The following is an 11,949-nucleotide window of genomic DNA, read 5'->3' as shown; positions in this document are numbered from 1 at the left end:
CCAAAATAAAGAAAAACAAGCTCAATAGTTTAAACTTGATCAAAAAAGAAAAGGAAAAATTAGTTTTGAGCTGGGCAAAAAAAGCCCAAAATTTGAAAAATATGTTGACTTCAAAATACATCACTACACATGTGACCACAAAAATAAAATGCAATACAATTATGATTTTGACTAAACTCTAAATCGCACCATATTGTATATGTTACCACAAAAATAAGATATTATGCTGTTATAGTTTTAGTTAAACCGCACATTATAAAAATGGCTCAAAATTATACTAACCGCAAACACACCGCCACAATATTAATACAAACATATCCGCATTTTTAAAAATAAAAAAGTAGATGTATAAAATAAAATAAAAAATTTAAATGAGGAAGTTAGAGTACCATTACCCTTTCTTCCTTTTTTTTTTTCACATTTTTGCATGTCGTTCAAGAAATTCAATAAATTTGTCTACATATCGATACTGTAGGTCCGTGTCTCCAATTATGGTAGTCATTTCCTTCGCTTTGTCCCGGTAAGTCTTTCCATCTTCTTCCTTCATAACCAACGTTAGTGTCTCAGCTATGGAATCCCTGGTAAATGACCCATCTTCCTCATTTCTAGGAACCTCAACTCCTACCAGCTTCTCTCCTAAAAACCTTGCGATTGGCCCTTGGTCCACCAAGAAGGGCAACATAATAAGTGCACGTCCGAATTGTAAAGCCTCTGTAACCGAACTCCAACCACAGTGAGTCAAGAATCCCCCAACAGACTCGTGAGCTAATATTCTTAACTGAGGTGCCCAACTTGTCCAAACAACCCCACGACCTTTTGCTCGTTCCTCGAACCCTTCAGGTAGCTGAACCGAGTCCCCACTTGCCGAGTCACTTTGCTTCCTTAGAGCCCAAAAGAATGGCAACCCTGATTGCTCTAGCCCAAGTGCCAACTCGGTGAAATCTTCTTGACTAGGTCGAACTTCACTTCCGAGTGCTATATAAACCACTGACCCTTTCTCTTGCTTGTCTAACCACTCAACAATTGAATACCAAGTGCTATTACCTTCACTGTCACTGCTCTCTTGGGCCGAGGTTGGCAATAAGCCCACAGGAATTACAGGAATGTCATGAAGCTCTCCAAGGAGCTTCACCCATTCATTTTCGATCTCCATGCAAGTTTTGACAGCCAGGGCTTTGGTGCCTGAGAACACGGTCATGAAACGAAATGAGTCAGAAACATGGGAAGAATTTTCTTCGAAGGATTCGAAGACTTTCTTCGCCTCATACAGCCGAAACACTATTTTGGTTGGGAAAGAAACCCATTTGGGAGGGACCAGTAAGTGCTGGAGCTCCGTCGGTGGATCATGAGCGTCTTGATTTGTTGGTCCGAATAAACATACTGTTGATGCCTTGAAAATACTGAAGAAGACCCGGGAGATGCCTAGCTTAGTAGCGATTGGTGGCAACCAGTGAGGGGCAAAGTCGTGAATAATCCAATCAGGAGCTGAAGATTCTAAAAAGTGAGACAAAGGCTCTTCGAGACCATCGTGGGCTATCTTAAGGTAGGGGATTATGTGGTGTGCTACGTCCATGGTAGCCTCTGCGTTTTCAGGCAAGTTCTCTACACGAGGTAAGGGAAGTTTCACTAAAGTTATCAAGGGGTTTAAATGTGGAGGTATACTTGGGAGGCGATCGATGTTTCTTGGTGTGGATATGAATGAAATACGATGACCCTTTTGAGCAATGAGTTTGCTGAGCTCTAAAAATGGGATTATGTGACCGAAGGCTAACCATGGAAACATGGCAATGTGAAGCTTCTTAGGCTCAGCCATAGAGTTCATGGGATTGGTAACGGTCTTCTGACTTCTCAGTTTATCTTCTCACTTTTGATGCTCTGCTAAGAAAGAAAAAACTAGAAGAACAAAAATGGCATAATCGTCCCACACTCTGTGGGGTTGGTTTTATGACTTTGTCAATGGCATAATTATTGCTGTTGTAGGGCAAAAGAATGATGGGTCCTCTGATTTTGGCCTTTTGTTGTCATTATTTCCCACTGAGGCAAATGCACAAGTGGATGTCGGCAACATCCAATGGAACATTGTTTTAGGAAACGCTTCGTGTAGATGGATAGGCCTTGTTGGACAATAATCACAACATGTGTGTTTGGGGAGGTGGGGGAAATTTTTTTTTTAAAAAATCGTCATTGAAGATTAAGGAATATGTTAATAAGATTAAAATTAAATTAATGCATAATAATAAAATTAGTATCTATTCAGTGTCAATAAAATATAGACGACAGATGAATTCATTCATGTATCTCAAATAGAGTTTGGAATTTCTTTTACATGGTGAGAAATCAGATTTAATTGATTTTGTATTAACTTCCATGGCAACTTCCCTTCGATAATAGAAACTTCAAACAGTCAACAGATCACAACCCAGACGATATGCATGGCCCTATCTTATAGTCCACCACAACCACAAGGCTTCTTTAAGGTATGGGACCCGATGCATGGTAAGGATTGTCGGTGGAGGAAGTTTAGGTAGGCAATCAATATTTCGAGGAGGGTTATTAATTCGTTGCTTTTTATCACAGCTTTATTTTGGATAATTTAACTTTTAATTTTTTAAAAATAAGTTAATTTTTTAATTTGTCCCACATTATGCAAATAAACTATAGAAAATAAGTTGTTCTCAAAAGCTATAGCATGAGAATATGACAATGCGAAGCTTATTAACATCGGGCATGTATCAGTTAGTTTTGATCTCTATTGTTGTCAGCTTAAAGGTCTTTCTGAACAACAGTAGCTAATTCTCACGAAGTTACCTTCTGTTCTCGCCATTACTTGCAAGGTCAAATTGAGATATTTTTGTAAATAGAAATGGGTCCTGTTAACGGGTGCTGCACAGCACCCGTTAAGTGCAGCACCCGTTAAAAGGAATTTAATAGATGGTAGAAAACTGGACATGGCAATTTGATCCGAAATTAAAAACTTTTTAGGTGTGAATGAGGGAGGAAATAGACGGTAGAAAATTAGATCCGGCAAAATGTCTACTAAGCGGCCAGCTCCGGCAAGTTTAACTAGGTCGAAACGAAGCTCTTCTCAAGCAAATCAACCTCGTCCAGATCTCGACTACCAAAACTCCATCATAAATTGAGTTCGATGGATGCGCCACTATGGCAAATGTTAGTGGGTAACGGGAGATTTGTTGGGGGAAATTTTGGGTCCCTAGATCCCACCCAAAAAAAAAGTCCTACCCAGATCTGTAGCTGTGATGGAGAAGGAAAGAAATGAAATTCCTTTTTTTTTTTTTAAAGAATCAAAAGATAAGAATAAACATGAAGTTATAAGAGCACTTGCAGCAGTGGAGCTAAATAGCTATATAGCTATTTTAGCTCCACCAAAATACTAAAAAGAAGCATGCAGCAGTGGAGCTAAATCTATATTTTTTTAGCGCATTGCTACAGTGCACATCTATAGATAGATGTGCACTGTTCATGAGAGCTAAAAAAAATTAATTTTTTATTTTGTGTTCACATTACCTTTTTTATTGTGGTGTTTTTATTGTAGTGAGATGTATTATTTTATTGTGGTAGATATATTATTTTATTGTGATGTTTATATTATTTTATTTTGTTGAAAGCTAAAATAGATCCACTGCTGCAGCATGTGTGTAGGTAAAATAAATAAAGTAACTTTTAGTGGAGCTAAATTGCTAAATTTTTAGCTCCACTGCTATGGATGCTCTAAGATAAGAAAGAGAATTGAGATAACAGAGAGAAAATGCTATAGGTTTAAGAGGGTATTTAAGTCAAATAATGCAAAATTTTATGTTTCCAATACTGCCTGACATACATCATTCAGATGCTGACATTTTTCTTGAGTTTCCCATTAAAACAAGGCTATAACATGCGGACTAAAGTAAAACTTAACTGGTGCTGTACGTCCAGCACCAGTTAACAAAAGCCAATAGAAATGGCCTTTATGACGAGAGAGGCTCTTGTTTTCCTAGAATGACTGCGCCCACCTAAATAATTCATGCACATGGATGATGGAACATGGTCAGGTCCGTCGTCCAATCAAAGTGAATAGTGCAGCGAGTTATGAAAAGTTGAGGAGGATACGACAAAAGTAGCATATCACATGTAACTGACCATTAAGTATTTAAGTAACGGAACCACTATTCACGTTGAAAGAACAGAATATCAGTACCAAAACATTATTACTCCGCTAACAAAAGCCTTCCTAGAATAACATATTCATTCAACTACAAGTGATGTGCTCTCCCAGAGGAAAAGGCGTGCAATAGAGAAAAATGCCATTATGCGGTTAAGAAAGTTTTTAGATGGATGCCAGCTGGGTTGGCAAGAAAGACATGGAGGATCAAGCCGGGCATATCTTTCAGTGAAATGATATTCTGTTTTATTCCTGGCGTCACTGGCATGCCTCAAGACTCCAGTGCACCACCATCCGAGATGATGTTCTGTATTAACAACCAGATAACTTGGGCCATACACCGCCAGGCCCCAGCCAACACAGATGATATGGGCCCTATGGCGGAATCCTAGTTCTAAAACACAATCTATGCAATGCATCACTAGTTAGGGAAAAATTTGTCAAAGTAGGAAGCAAACAAAGTCTTTTCGTCGACACACCCATCTATCCCATGCCTTTTAGCTCTTGCATCCACACCGCACGCACATTAGCAACAAAAAGGGGATGACCCCAGCAGAAGTACATTGTGTGGATTCAAATGAAGTTAAAAAACAACATTCAACGAAATTTTTAATTTAACAAGATCCATTCCTATAATCAAACTATACATAAATTATGCATAGGTTATGTTAGAAAATAGAGGTCGGGTCTTGGTTTCATGGTAAGTGCCATGCACCCCCCAAAGCAACATGTCATGGGTTCAAGTAAGGCTATCTCATAATCACTTCTCTCAAACCCCATAGAAGTGGGAATTCTGACTCTCTGAGCACTGAACGTGCTACCCTCTGTTAGAAAATATGCAAAAGGCGGTGCCATTTAGTACAAAAAAAGAGAGCTGTGTATTGCAGAAGTACCAAGGTCAATATCACCCACAGGTGCAATGAATGATCAAAATACTATCAAAGCTATTTACTTGAGGGGGACATCAACCTATTTTCATCAGCATCATGCTTTGATGTAGCATCCCCACCCATCAATTCCTGAAAGCCCTCAACCTTCACTGGTGGAGCTCTAACAATGCCCATGCTCCTGCAGGCACACAGGAAATTCACAAAAATGCAGTCAGGAATTTCTTATACTAACAAGTAACAACCATTGGTGGAAAGCATTCTTCTTTGGGGGTTTTCTTACTGTGTCTGGACTTGGGGAATTTGAAGCAAAGGCATCTGTCTAAATTGACTGCCAGTTTGAGCATGAAGATTTGACATTGCAGCAATTTGTTGTGCCCGTAACTGCATCTGGGGATGTCTAGCATTGATATTGTTGAGGGAATTACCATCCATCGGTAATTCTGATGGGTTTTCAATCTTGACTTGTACCATTGGTCTGTCCTTCTCCACATCCATAACAGGGCGAGGAGTGGATGGTTGGCGTCTTCGGATTCTATCCAGCTGCTGCTGCTGCGGAAAAGTCAAATTTTGGGGATGAACAATTGGCTGCATCTGCGGATGTATTTGTCTAGGCATCTGTACGTTCACCAAAAATTATAATGAAATCAGCATACTAATAATGCCACACTAGATCCTTAACAAATGGGAATATATATATATATATATATATATATATATACAAGTCAACATTGAAAATCTACCGACACCTAAAACTCGTAAACTTGTGGAAAATTTTAGAAAACTGGAATCCAGCTTGCCAAACTTAGTCCACACTAAAAGCTTGTGCTAAGAAAATAAACAATGACAACAGGCGCAAAAATGTTCATAAAAAACACCATTCTTTGAACAATCCTCTGAGGTATGGAAAAAGCGGGGTGGCAGTTTGTTAAAGGTCAGATACCATAACTTGATATATAGGAAAAGATCCAACTACAAATTTGAACCAGCTAGCTGAATTTGCAATTCCATAAACAATTCATCACACTGTACAAGGAACCAAGGCAATAGGCAAGTAAAATTCAGAGAACCAAATGTCAATGCATATACCTGCTGGGGTATTCGAAGGGAACTATGCTGCAGTGACTGCAGCTGCGACTGGATTCCCTGAAGTTGCTGTGTTTGCTGTACCAAATTCCTGGGGCCATCCTTTACATGCTCCGCTAAAGGGCCCAAATTACTTGTGAGAAAAGAGAAATATGTGAGATTAAATTACCATTTATCTTACTAATGTAAAAGACAAGCACGCTCAAATTTGAAACAATTTATACCTAAAAGAAGTGAGAGACTAAATTTGAAGAGCAAAACCAATTTCCTTATATTTTGACCCTTTCAGACTTGTTACCTAGATCTTTTCACAAATTATGCCATATGGCATAATAGAGATTTTTGGGGACATTGATTTTCCCTGGAGCCTGTTTAACATATAGGCTATTCAATAAAATATTGAACCATTTAAAGCAATTTGTTTGGTCTAATCAAGCCATCACAAAATTATGCAATCAGTTATGGTCACTAGATCAGACCTGCTAAAAACATGTTATCTCTTGGCCATTAAATGGGCAATAATGGTATAAAGTTGCTGCAAAGGTGGGTTCCAGCAGGATTTGCTTGAACTAGATTGCAAGTGGAAGGGCATGTACTTGCACTCCAAATTAGATGGGCTTTAATGGTCACACTCAGTAGGTCTAGAATCCATGATGTCAATCTCCATTCCATTATTATGGGAGGAAGAAGTGCCAGTTGAGCCATATTTACTCGTTTCAGGAAGCACTAATCAATCAGCAAGATTATGAAAGAACGATTATATGCAGGGAGAGAGAGATTACTTTCAAAGCCACAAATAAATTACAGGGAAACTTTTTGGCCCTTACACAGTTCTTTAGTTTCACTTTGCATTTAAAATATATAAATTTAGAGAGAGAGAGAGAGAGAGCTATCATATAGAAGCAAGAAATTTTTTTATTGTATTACCAGTCAAAGACGAGACACAAAATAAAAAATGAGAACATCTTTCCCAATTGAAGTGAGAACATGCTTATTCCAGACAGAATTCAAGATCAATTAGCCACACAACTATAAGTTGACCATGTATATATTTTGTGTGGGAATATGCATGCACACAAACACAAAATAAATATACAAATTCAGTGTTCCTATCTCTCTGCAAAAACTGAAGGGGAATAAAAACCAACATGAAAGTTAAATACAATTTATGTTCAGAAAGCACAATGTAAAAGAGATTTTATAGTTACCTATATCCCAATGTTTTAAGGAACATCTTAAGTAGTTCAGTAGCTGAACACTGCTTTCTGTAACTATCAGCAAGAACTTTCAATATCCGGCCTAATTTACATACATGACAGCTTAGTAATTGAGAGAAGACTTCCACTGGAACTTCTGTGGCACCATCAAACCCCGAACTTGTCAACATGCGTGCAATTACCTTTCGAGACAGTTGTGACGCTTGCTCTGGACCAAGATGTTTCCTCTTTCCTTCAGACCCAATTTTTCCACGATGTAAGTTTCCACCATGTTCCATGCTAAGGTACTCAGGCCTGATACCAAGCCTCTCAATCATCACAGGACTCCTGATCATTACTTGAGGCAAGTTATCAAGAACTCCATAGAACTCCACTTTCTGGTTTTCTTCCACTCTATCCATAAGGGGGAGTGCACTATCAGGTACACAGTTCAATGTAAACATTGTCTCTGGCAAAAAAGGTGCATCATCTTCAATGGAATTTTTACCATTTAAAACAGAATTTGGATGCATGTTTGATGCATTTTCCAATATGGAATTACCATAGCCCATGTAGCGATCCTCCTTGAATGCCACACGCCTTTTTTTCTGCTTCTCAAGAAGTCTTAGATAAGAAGACATCTCTTCAGGTGTACGTTTGTCTGATTCATGGTCCCCAGATGACAACCTATAGGGTTTGCTAACTCTATACTTCTCAATAAACTGATTATACCATGTTTCAGACAGTTCTTCATTCCTGAATCTCTGGGATACATTATCAATCTCAGACTCACCATATCTTGATCCGACACTAAAACCTGCCCTTGATTGAATCTGCACAGTTGAATCCATAATGTTGATCAACCTAATGCATATTGTTCGCGAGGAGAAATAACCAACTAAAAAAAGAGCCATAGTACCATCTAACCAAACTATCTTGATTCTTGAGCCATCAAAAATCCAAAAGATATGATAGTTTAATGATGCGGAATGCCGAATGAAATATTTATTTTTATTTAATTTTACAAGTCAATTGTATTTTATTTTTTTCTTTAAAAGATTGTATTTTATTTTTGGGCCTTGGTAGATAAATCAGCTTATTAGTATTTTTAATTTAATTTCCTTGAGTAAATGGTATTTTTTGGTAGGTTGAGTAAATGTAATTTTTGCCATTCAATAATTGGGATTTCCCAAGTCATTTAGAATTTTAGATTCCCTCAGTCAATTAGAATTAGATTTTCCCATATATGTTAGAATTAGGGCTTAATATATGAGCAAAGTATTGTACTCCTATGGAGACAGATTATTTTGATGAAGAATTAAATTTCTCTTGAAATCCCAATGCTATGGTGCTCAATCCAATCAACAAAATCATGGTCAAATATCATTTCCTATCCCCAGGCCTGATAATATGTTGGATATGATGGTCGGAGCCTCAGTATCCCACTGATTTCATTGAAAGATTTCTTAGAGTGAGACATTCAAGTAGGAGGCCTCAGGTCATTTTGGATGTGATAAGACTGTAGAGGAAGTGCCAATTTTACTGGCCAGGCCTAAAGAAACATGTTGCTAGGATCATTACTGATTAGTCCATGTCATACATGTCAGTTGGTCAAAAATAGGAAGCAGAACATTGGCCTTTACACACCACTTTTGATACCTGAGGTCTTGACCACCCTTCAAAAGATGTTACTATGGATTTTGTACTTGACTAAGTTCTTGTGGTTGTAAATAGATTCTTTAAAATGGCACATTTATCACATGTTCCAAAACCTCTGATGCCTCTTAAGGTTGACAAGCTTTATTTAGACAATCATCAAATTATATGGCATTCTCATAAACATCGTGTCTGATAGGGAAGTTAGTTCTTATGTTCATGAGTTAGTTCTGGAAACCCCTTTAACACATTTTAGGCATGAAGCTAAAATTTTCTATGGCATACCATCCCCAAACAAATGGTCAGACCGAAGTAGTTAGTAGTTGCCAATTGCCACCATAACCTATTTAAGATGTCTTGTGGGTGAGCATGTTAGGAATTGGACTCCATCCTCCCTACAGCTAAGTTTACCTATCATTCTATCAATAGGTCCATAGGCATTCGTTCATTTGAAGTTGTGTTGGGGAAGCCGTTATTGCGGAGGTTTATGTCATGGTTCGTATTAAGCCCAAGCAGTTTCCTTCGGGAACAGTTAGGGAACTACAAGCTCGTAATGTCAAACCATTCAAGGTGCTAAAACAAATTGGTCCGAATGCATATGTCAATGATATCCCACCTGACTATGGTATTAGCTCAACTTTTAAAATCAATATTTCATTTATTTCAAAGGTCCAAAAGTCATACCAAATGACCCATTTGAGGAACCTTCTCTTGACCCAATAACCAATCCTATCCCTCATCCCATCCCACTAAACCTTCCACCAACACTCAGAATCTATAGATGCTATTTTGGATGAGGAAATAGTTTTCACCAGGAAAGAAGTTGTTCCATGCTTTTTGGTTTGATGACACAGACAATAGAATCAAACCGAGAATGGATCACCAACAAGGATCTACAACGGCTTGGAGCACTACTGAAGCCACCTAGATGCACCACCAGATAATAGATATCGACCTTAGATCACGTGCGTTTACAGTATTCCGAAGAGGCATAGTGATCACCCATTGACCTTGTGGCTACATGGTGGAGGCTTTCTTGATGCTAATTAACTCACTACACGTCCACCTAGAGCTTAACTCGACAAGGTCAAGTCCCCCCCACCCTAGGAGAGTCGGTGCAGACACCATTTATTTCATAGCTTTATCACTTCAGATTTTGTCATTTTAGATACCATATTTCATTCAGAAATTTGAAATTGGGTTTTTATTATAACTAAGGATTTCTTGGGATGTAATTGTGACTTAATTATCTGATGAGTGATTTCCGAAGCACTCTTAGGTGAAGAAGGCTAAGGTCTTTTTTGTTTCTTAATTTTATTTCTTATTTTTGGAAATACACTCTGCATTGAGTGCACAATGACTTTTAAAAGAAAAAAAAAATGCAAATATGAAAGAAGTTAATTTCCTGAATCCTAACTCTCCTTTCCTTTCCATTTACACACACAACATTAATTCACATAAATCTGCTCTCCCATGCCATAATCCTAATAGAACAGTTATATGATTAGTAAACTAAAATACTTAAATCTTAGTACAAATTTAGCTTAGCAATAGAGTTGAAATTAGGGGAACGAACGAACCTTGGACGACGCCGTATTGGACGAAACACCAACATCTTGTGCTGCATTCTCCAGCGTGAAGTAGACGTCATCACCGTGCAATTGCAAATCTGCAAAATAAAATGGCGTCAATCAGAATTCACAAACCGTTGGTTGATTTCCATTAAGGAATAGTAAGAGGTGGAAATTGAAGCAGGAACTCACAAGTTGGATTGAGCTTGGAAACAGAGAGAGACGAAGACGATAGAGAAGAAGAAGAACGGAGGAAGAGAGAGACGCTGGCTTTGTCGAAGAGGAGAGCTCGAACGCGGAGTTGGAGGAGGATCTGAGGCCTGGATTTGGAGTCGTCGACGCGCATGAAGGAATCCCATGAGGATGGGGAGTCGAGGAAGTGGAGGAAGATGGTGTAGTTGGACTCGCCCAGCCACGTCCGCCATACTCCGACGCTCTCGAGCTTTCTGGCCAGCTCGTAGCCGCGACCGTCGTCGCCCAGTAGAGCCATCCGATCACTGCTCTCTCTACTCTCTCCACTCTCTCAGCCAATTCTGGATATTTTGACCAACTTGCTGCTGCCTTCGCGTTTCGCCGTTTCGGGATTGGGGATTTGGCTTCTCAGGATTGGGTGTGGGAAGGAGCACCGTTTTGCATTTTGGAGCCCAATTATATCACGACACAGCACGGCAGAGATTTTTTTTTTTTTTGAGAAGAGAGAATTAGTTATACTAGTGTGCTTGTTTGGTTTTTTTTTTTTTTTTTATTCAGGGAAATTGCAATAGAGTTTACTGTGTTTTTGAGTGTTTTTTTCCGCTCAGTGGAAAAGGGTAATACTATGATTATAAAAATTAACTAGTTCTTATTAAGGTTCAGTTAAATAAACATTTTACTTACTAATACTATTCATCACATTAGTAGTTTGTAAAAAAAAAATTGTAAAAAAATTTGAATATCTAGCATTTTCCAATCAAAAATGCTTTTGGTTGATTAGGAAAGTGTAAATACTAGGGGTGTAAACTCAAAACTGTTTTTAGTTAAGCAAAAAAAAACACAATTTCCCCCTTTAAACAAAAACCTTCAACCCTTTACAGTGTCCATAAACAACCCCTCCCACAAGTAATGGACAACAATCATAATCTCTATCTCCACACTCTAAACATCTTTGTTATCAACCTTCCTTCAGAGTATGGTTGAACTAATGGCAAAATAGGATACTCGCAAAATAATAACTTGAGTGATTGAGAGGTTGGGCATTACTTGTTCTCATTAGACTTGGACCTGAAAGGATATTCCGTGTGCGTTTGGAAACCCTTTTCAACTGCTATTTTATGAACTGTTTGCGGGTGGTCTCAAAGAAAGCAGTTTGTCTTTTCTTTTTTGCTCTAGTTAGCTTATTCTCTAAACAGCCATGG

General features: G+C 38.4%; 2 protein-coding genes across 3 annotated transcripts; both read right to left on the bottom strand.

Moving 5' to 3' along the window:
- Positions 1–303: 303 nt before the first annotated feature.
- On the bottom strand, positions 304–2,019 carry LOC142623589 (putative UDP-rhamnose:rhamnosyltransferase 1). Its single transcript, XM_075797028.1, has one exon. It carries the CDS (start codon positions 1,820–1,822, stop codon positions 416–418), a length of 1,407 nt encoding a protein of 468 aa, XP_075653143.1. The 5' UTR covers positions 1,823–2,019; the 3' UTR covers positions 304–415.
- Positions 2,020–4,688: 2,669 nt separating this feature from the next.
- On the bottom strand, positions 4,689–11,174 carry LOC142626116 (uncharacterized). 2 transcript variants are annotated; one of them, XM_075799903.1, is made up of 7 exons: positions 10,748–11,166; positions 10,565–10,653; positions 7,891–8,161; positions 7,341–7,797; positions 6,136–6,265; positions 5,330–5,664; positions 4,689–5,227 (listed from the first exon to the last, which is right to left on the bottom strand). In XM_075799903.1, exons 1-7 carry the CDS (start codon positions 11,043–11,045, stop codon positions 5,104–5,106), a joined length of 1,704 nt encoding a protein of 567 aa, XP_075656018.1. In that variant the 5' UTR covers positions 11,046–11,166; the 3' UTR covers positions 4,689–5,103. The 2 variants fall into 2 exon arrangements, with proteins under 2 accessions (XP_075656018.1, XP_075656017.1); XM_075799902.1 differs by having other exon boundaries at positions 7,341–8,161; positions 10,748–11,174.
- Positions 11,175–11,949: the final 775 nt, after the last annotated feature.

The sequence above is a fragment of the Castanea sativa genome, chromosome 2 (assembly GCF_040712315.1).
Source record: "Castanea sativa cultivar Marrone di Chiusa Pesio chromosome 2, ASM4071231v1".
NCBI lineage: Eukaryota > Viridiplantae > Streptophyta > Magnoliopsida > Fagales > Fagaceae > Castanea > Castanea sativa.
This window is presented reverse-complemented; position numbering and strand designations above follow the sequence as displayed.

Excerpts from the sequence above, each read along its gene's own strand:
- LOC142623589 (XM_075797028.1), bottom strand. The coding sequence starts at position 1,822 with ATGAACTCTATGGCTGAGCCTAAGAAGCTTCACATTGCCATGTTTCCA.
- LOC142626116 (XM_075799902.1), bottom strand. The coding sequence starts at position 11,045 with ATGGCTCTACTGGGCGACGACGGTCGCGGCTACGAGCTGGCCAGAAAG. Across the intron at positions 10,654-10,747 it reads TTCCAAGCTCAATCCAACTT|ATTTGCAATTGCACGGTGAT; the intron begins GTGAGTTCCTGC and ends TTTATTTTGCAG. Across the intron at positions 5,665-6,135 it reads CCCTTCGAATACCCCAGCAG|ATGCCTAGACAAATACATCC; the intron begins GTATATGCATTG and ends GTGAACGTACAG.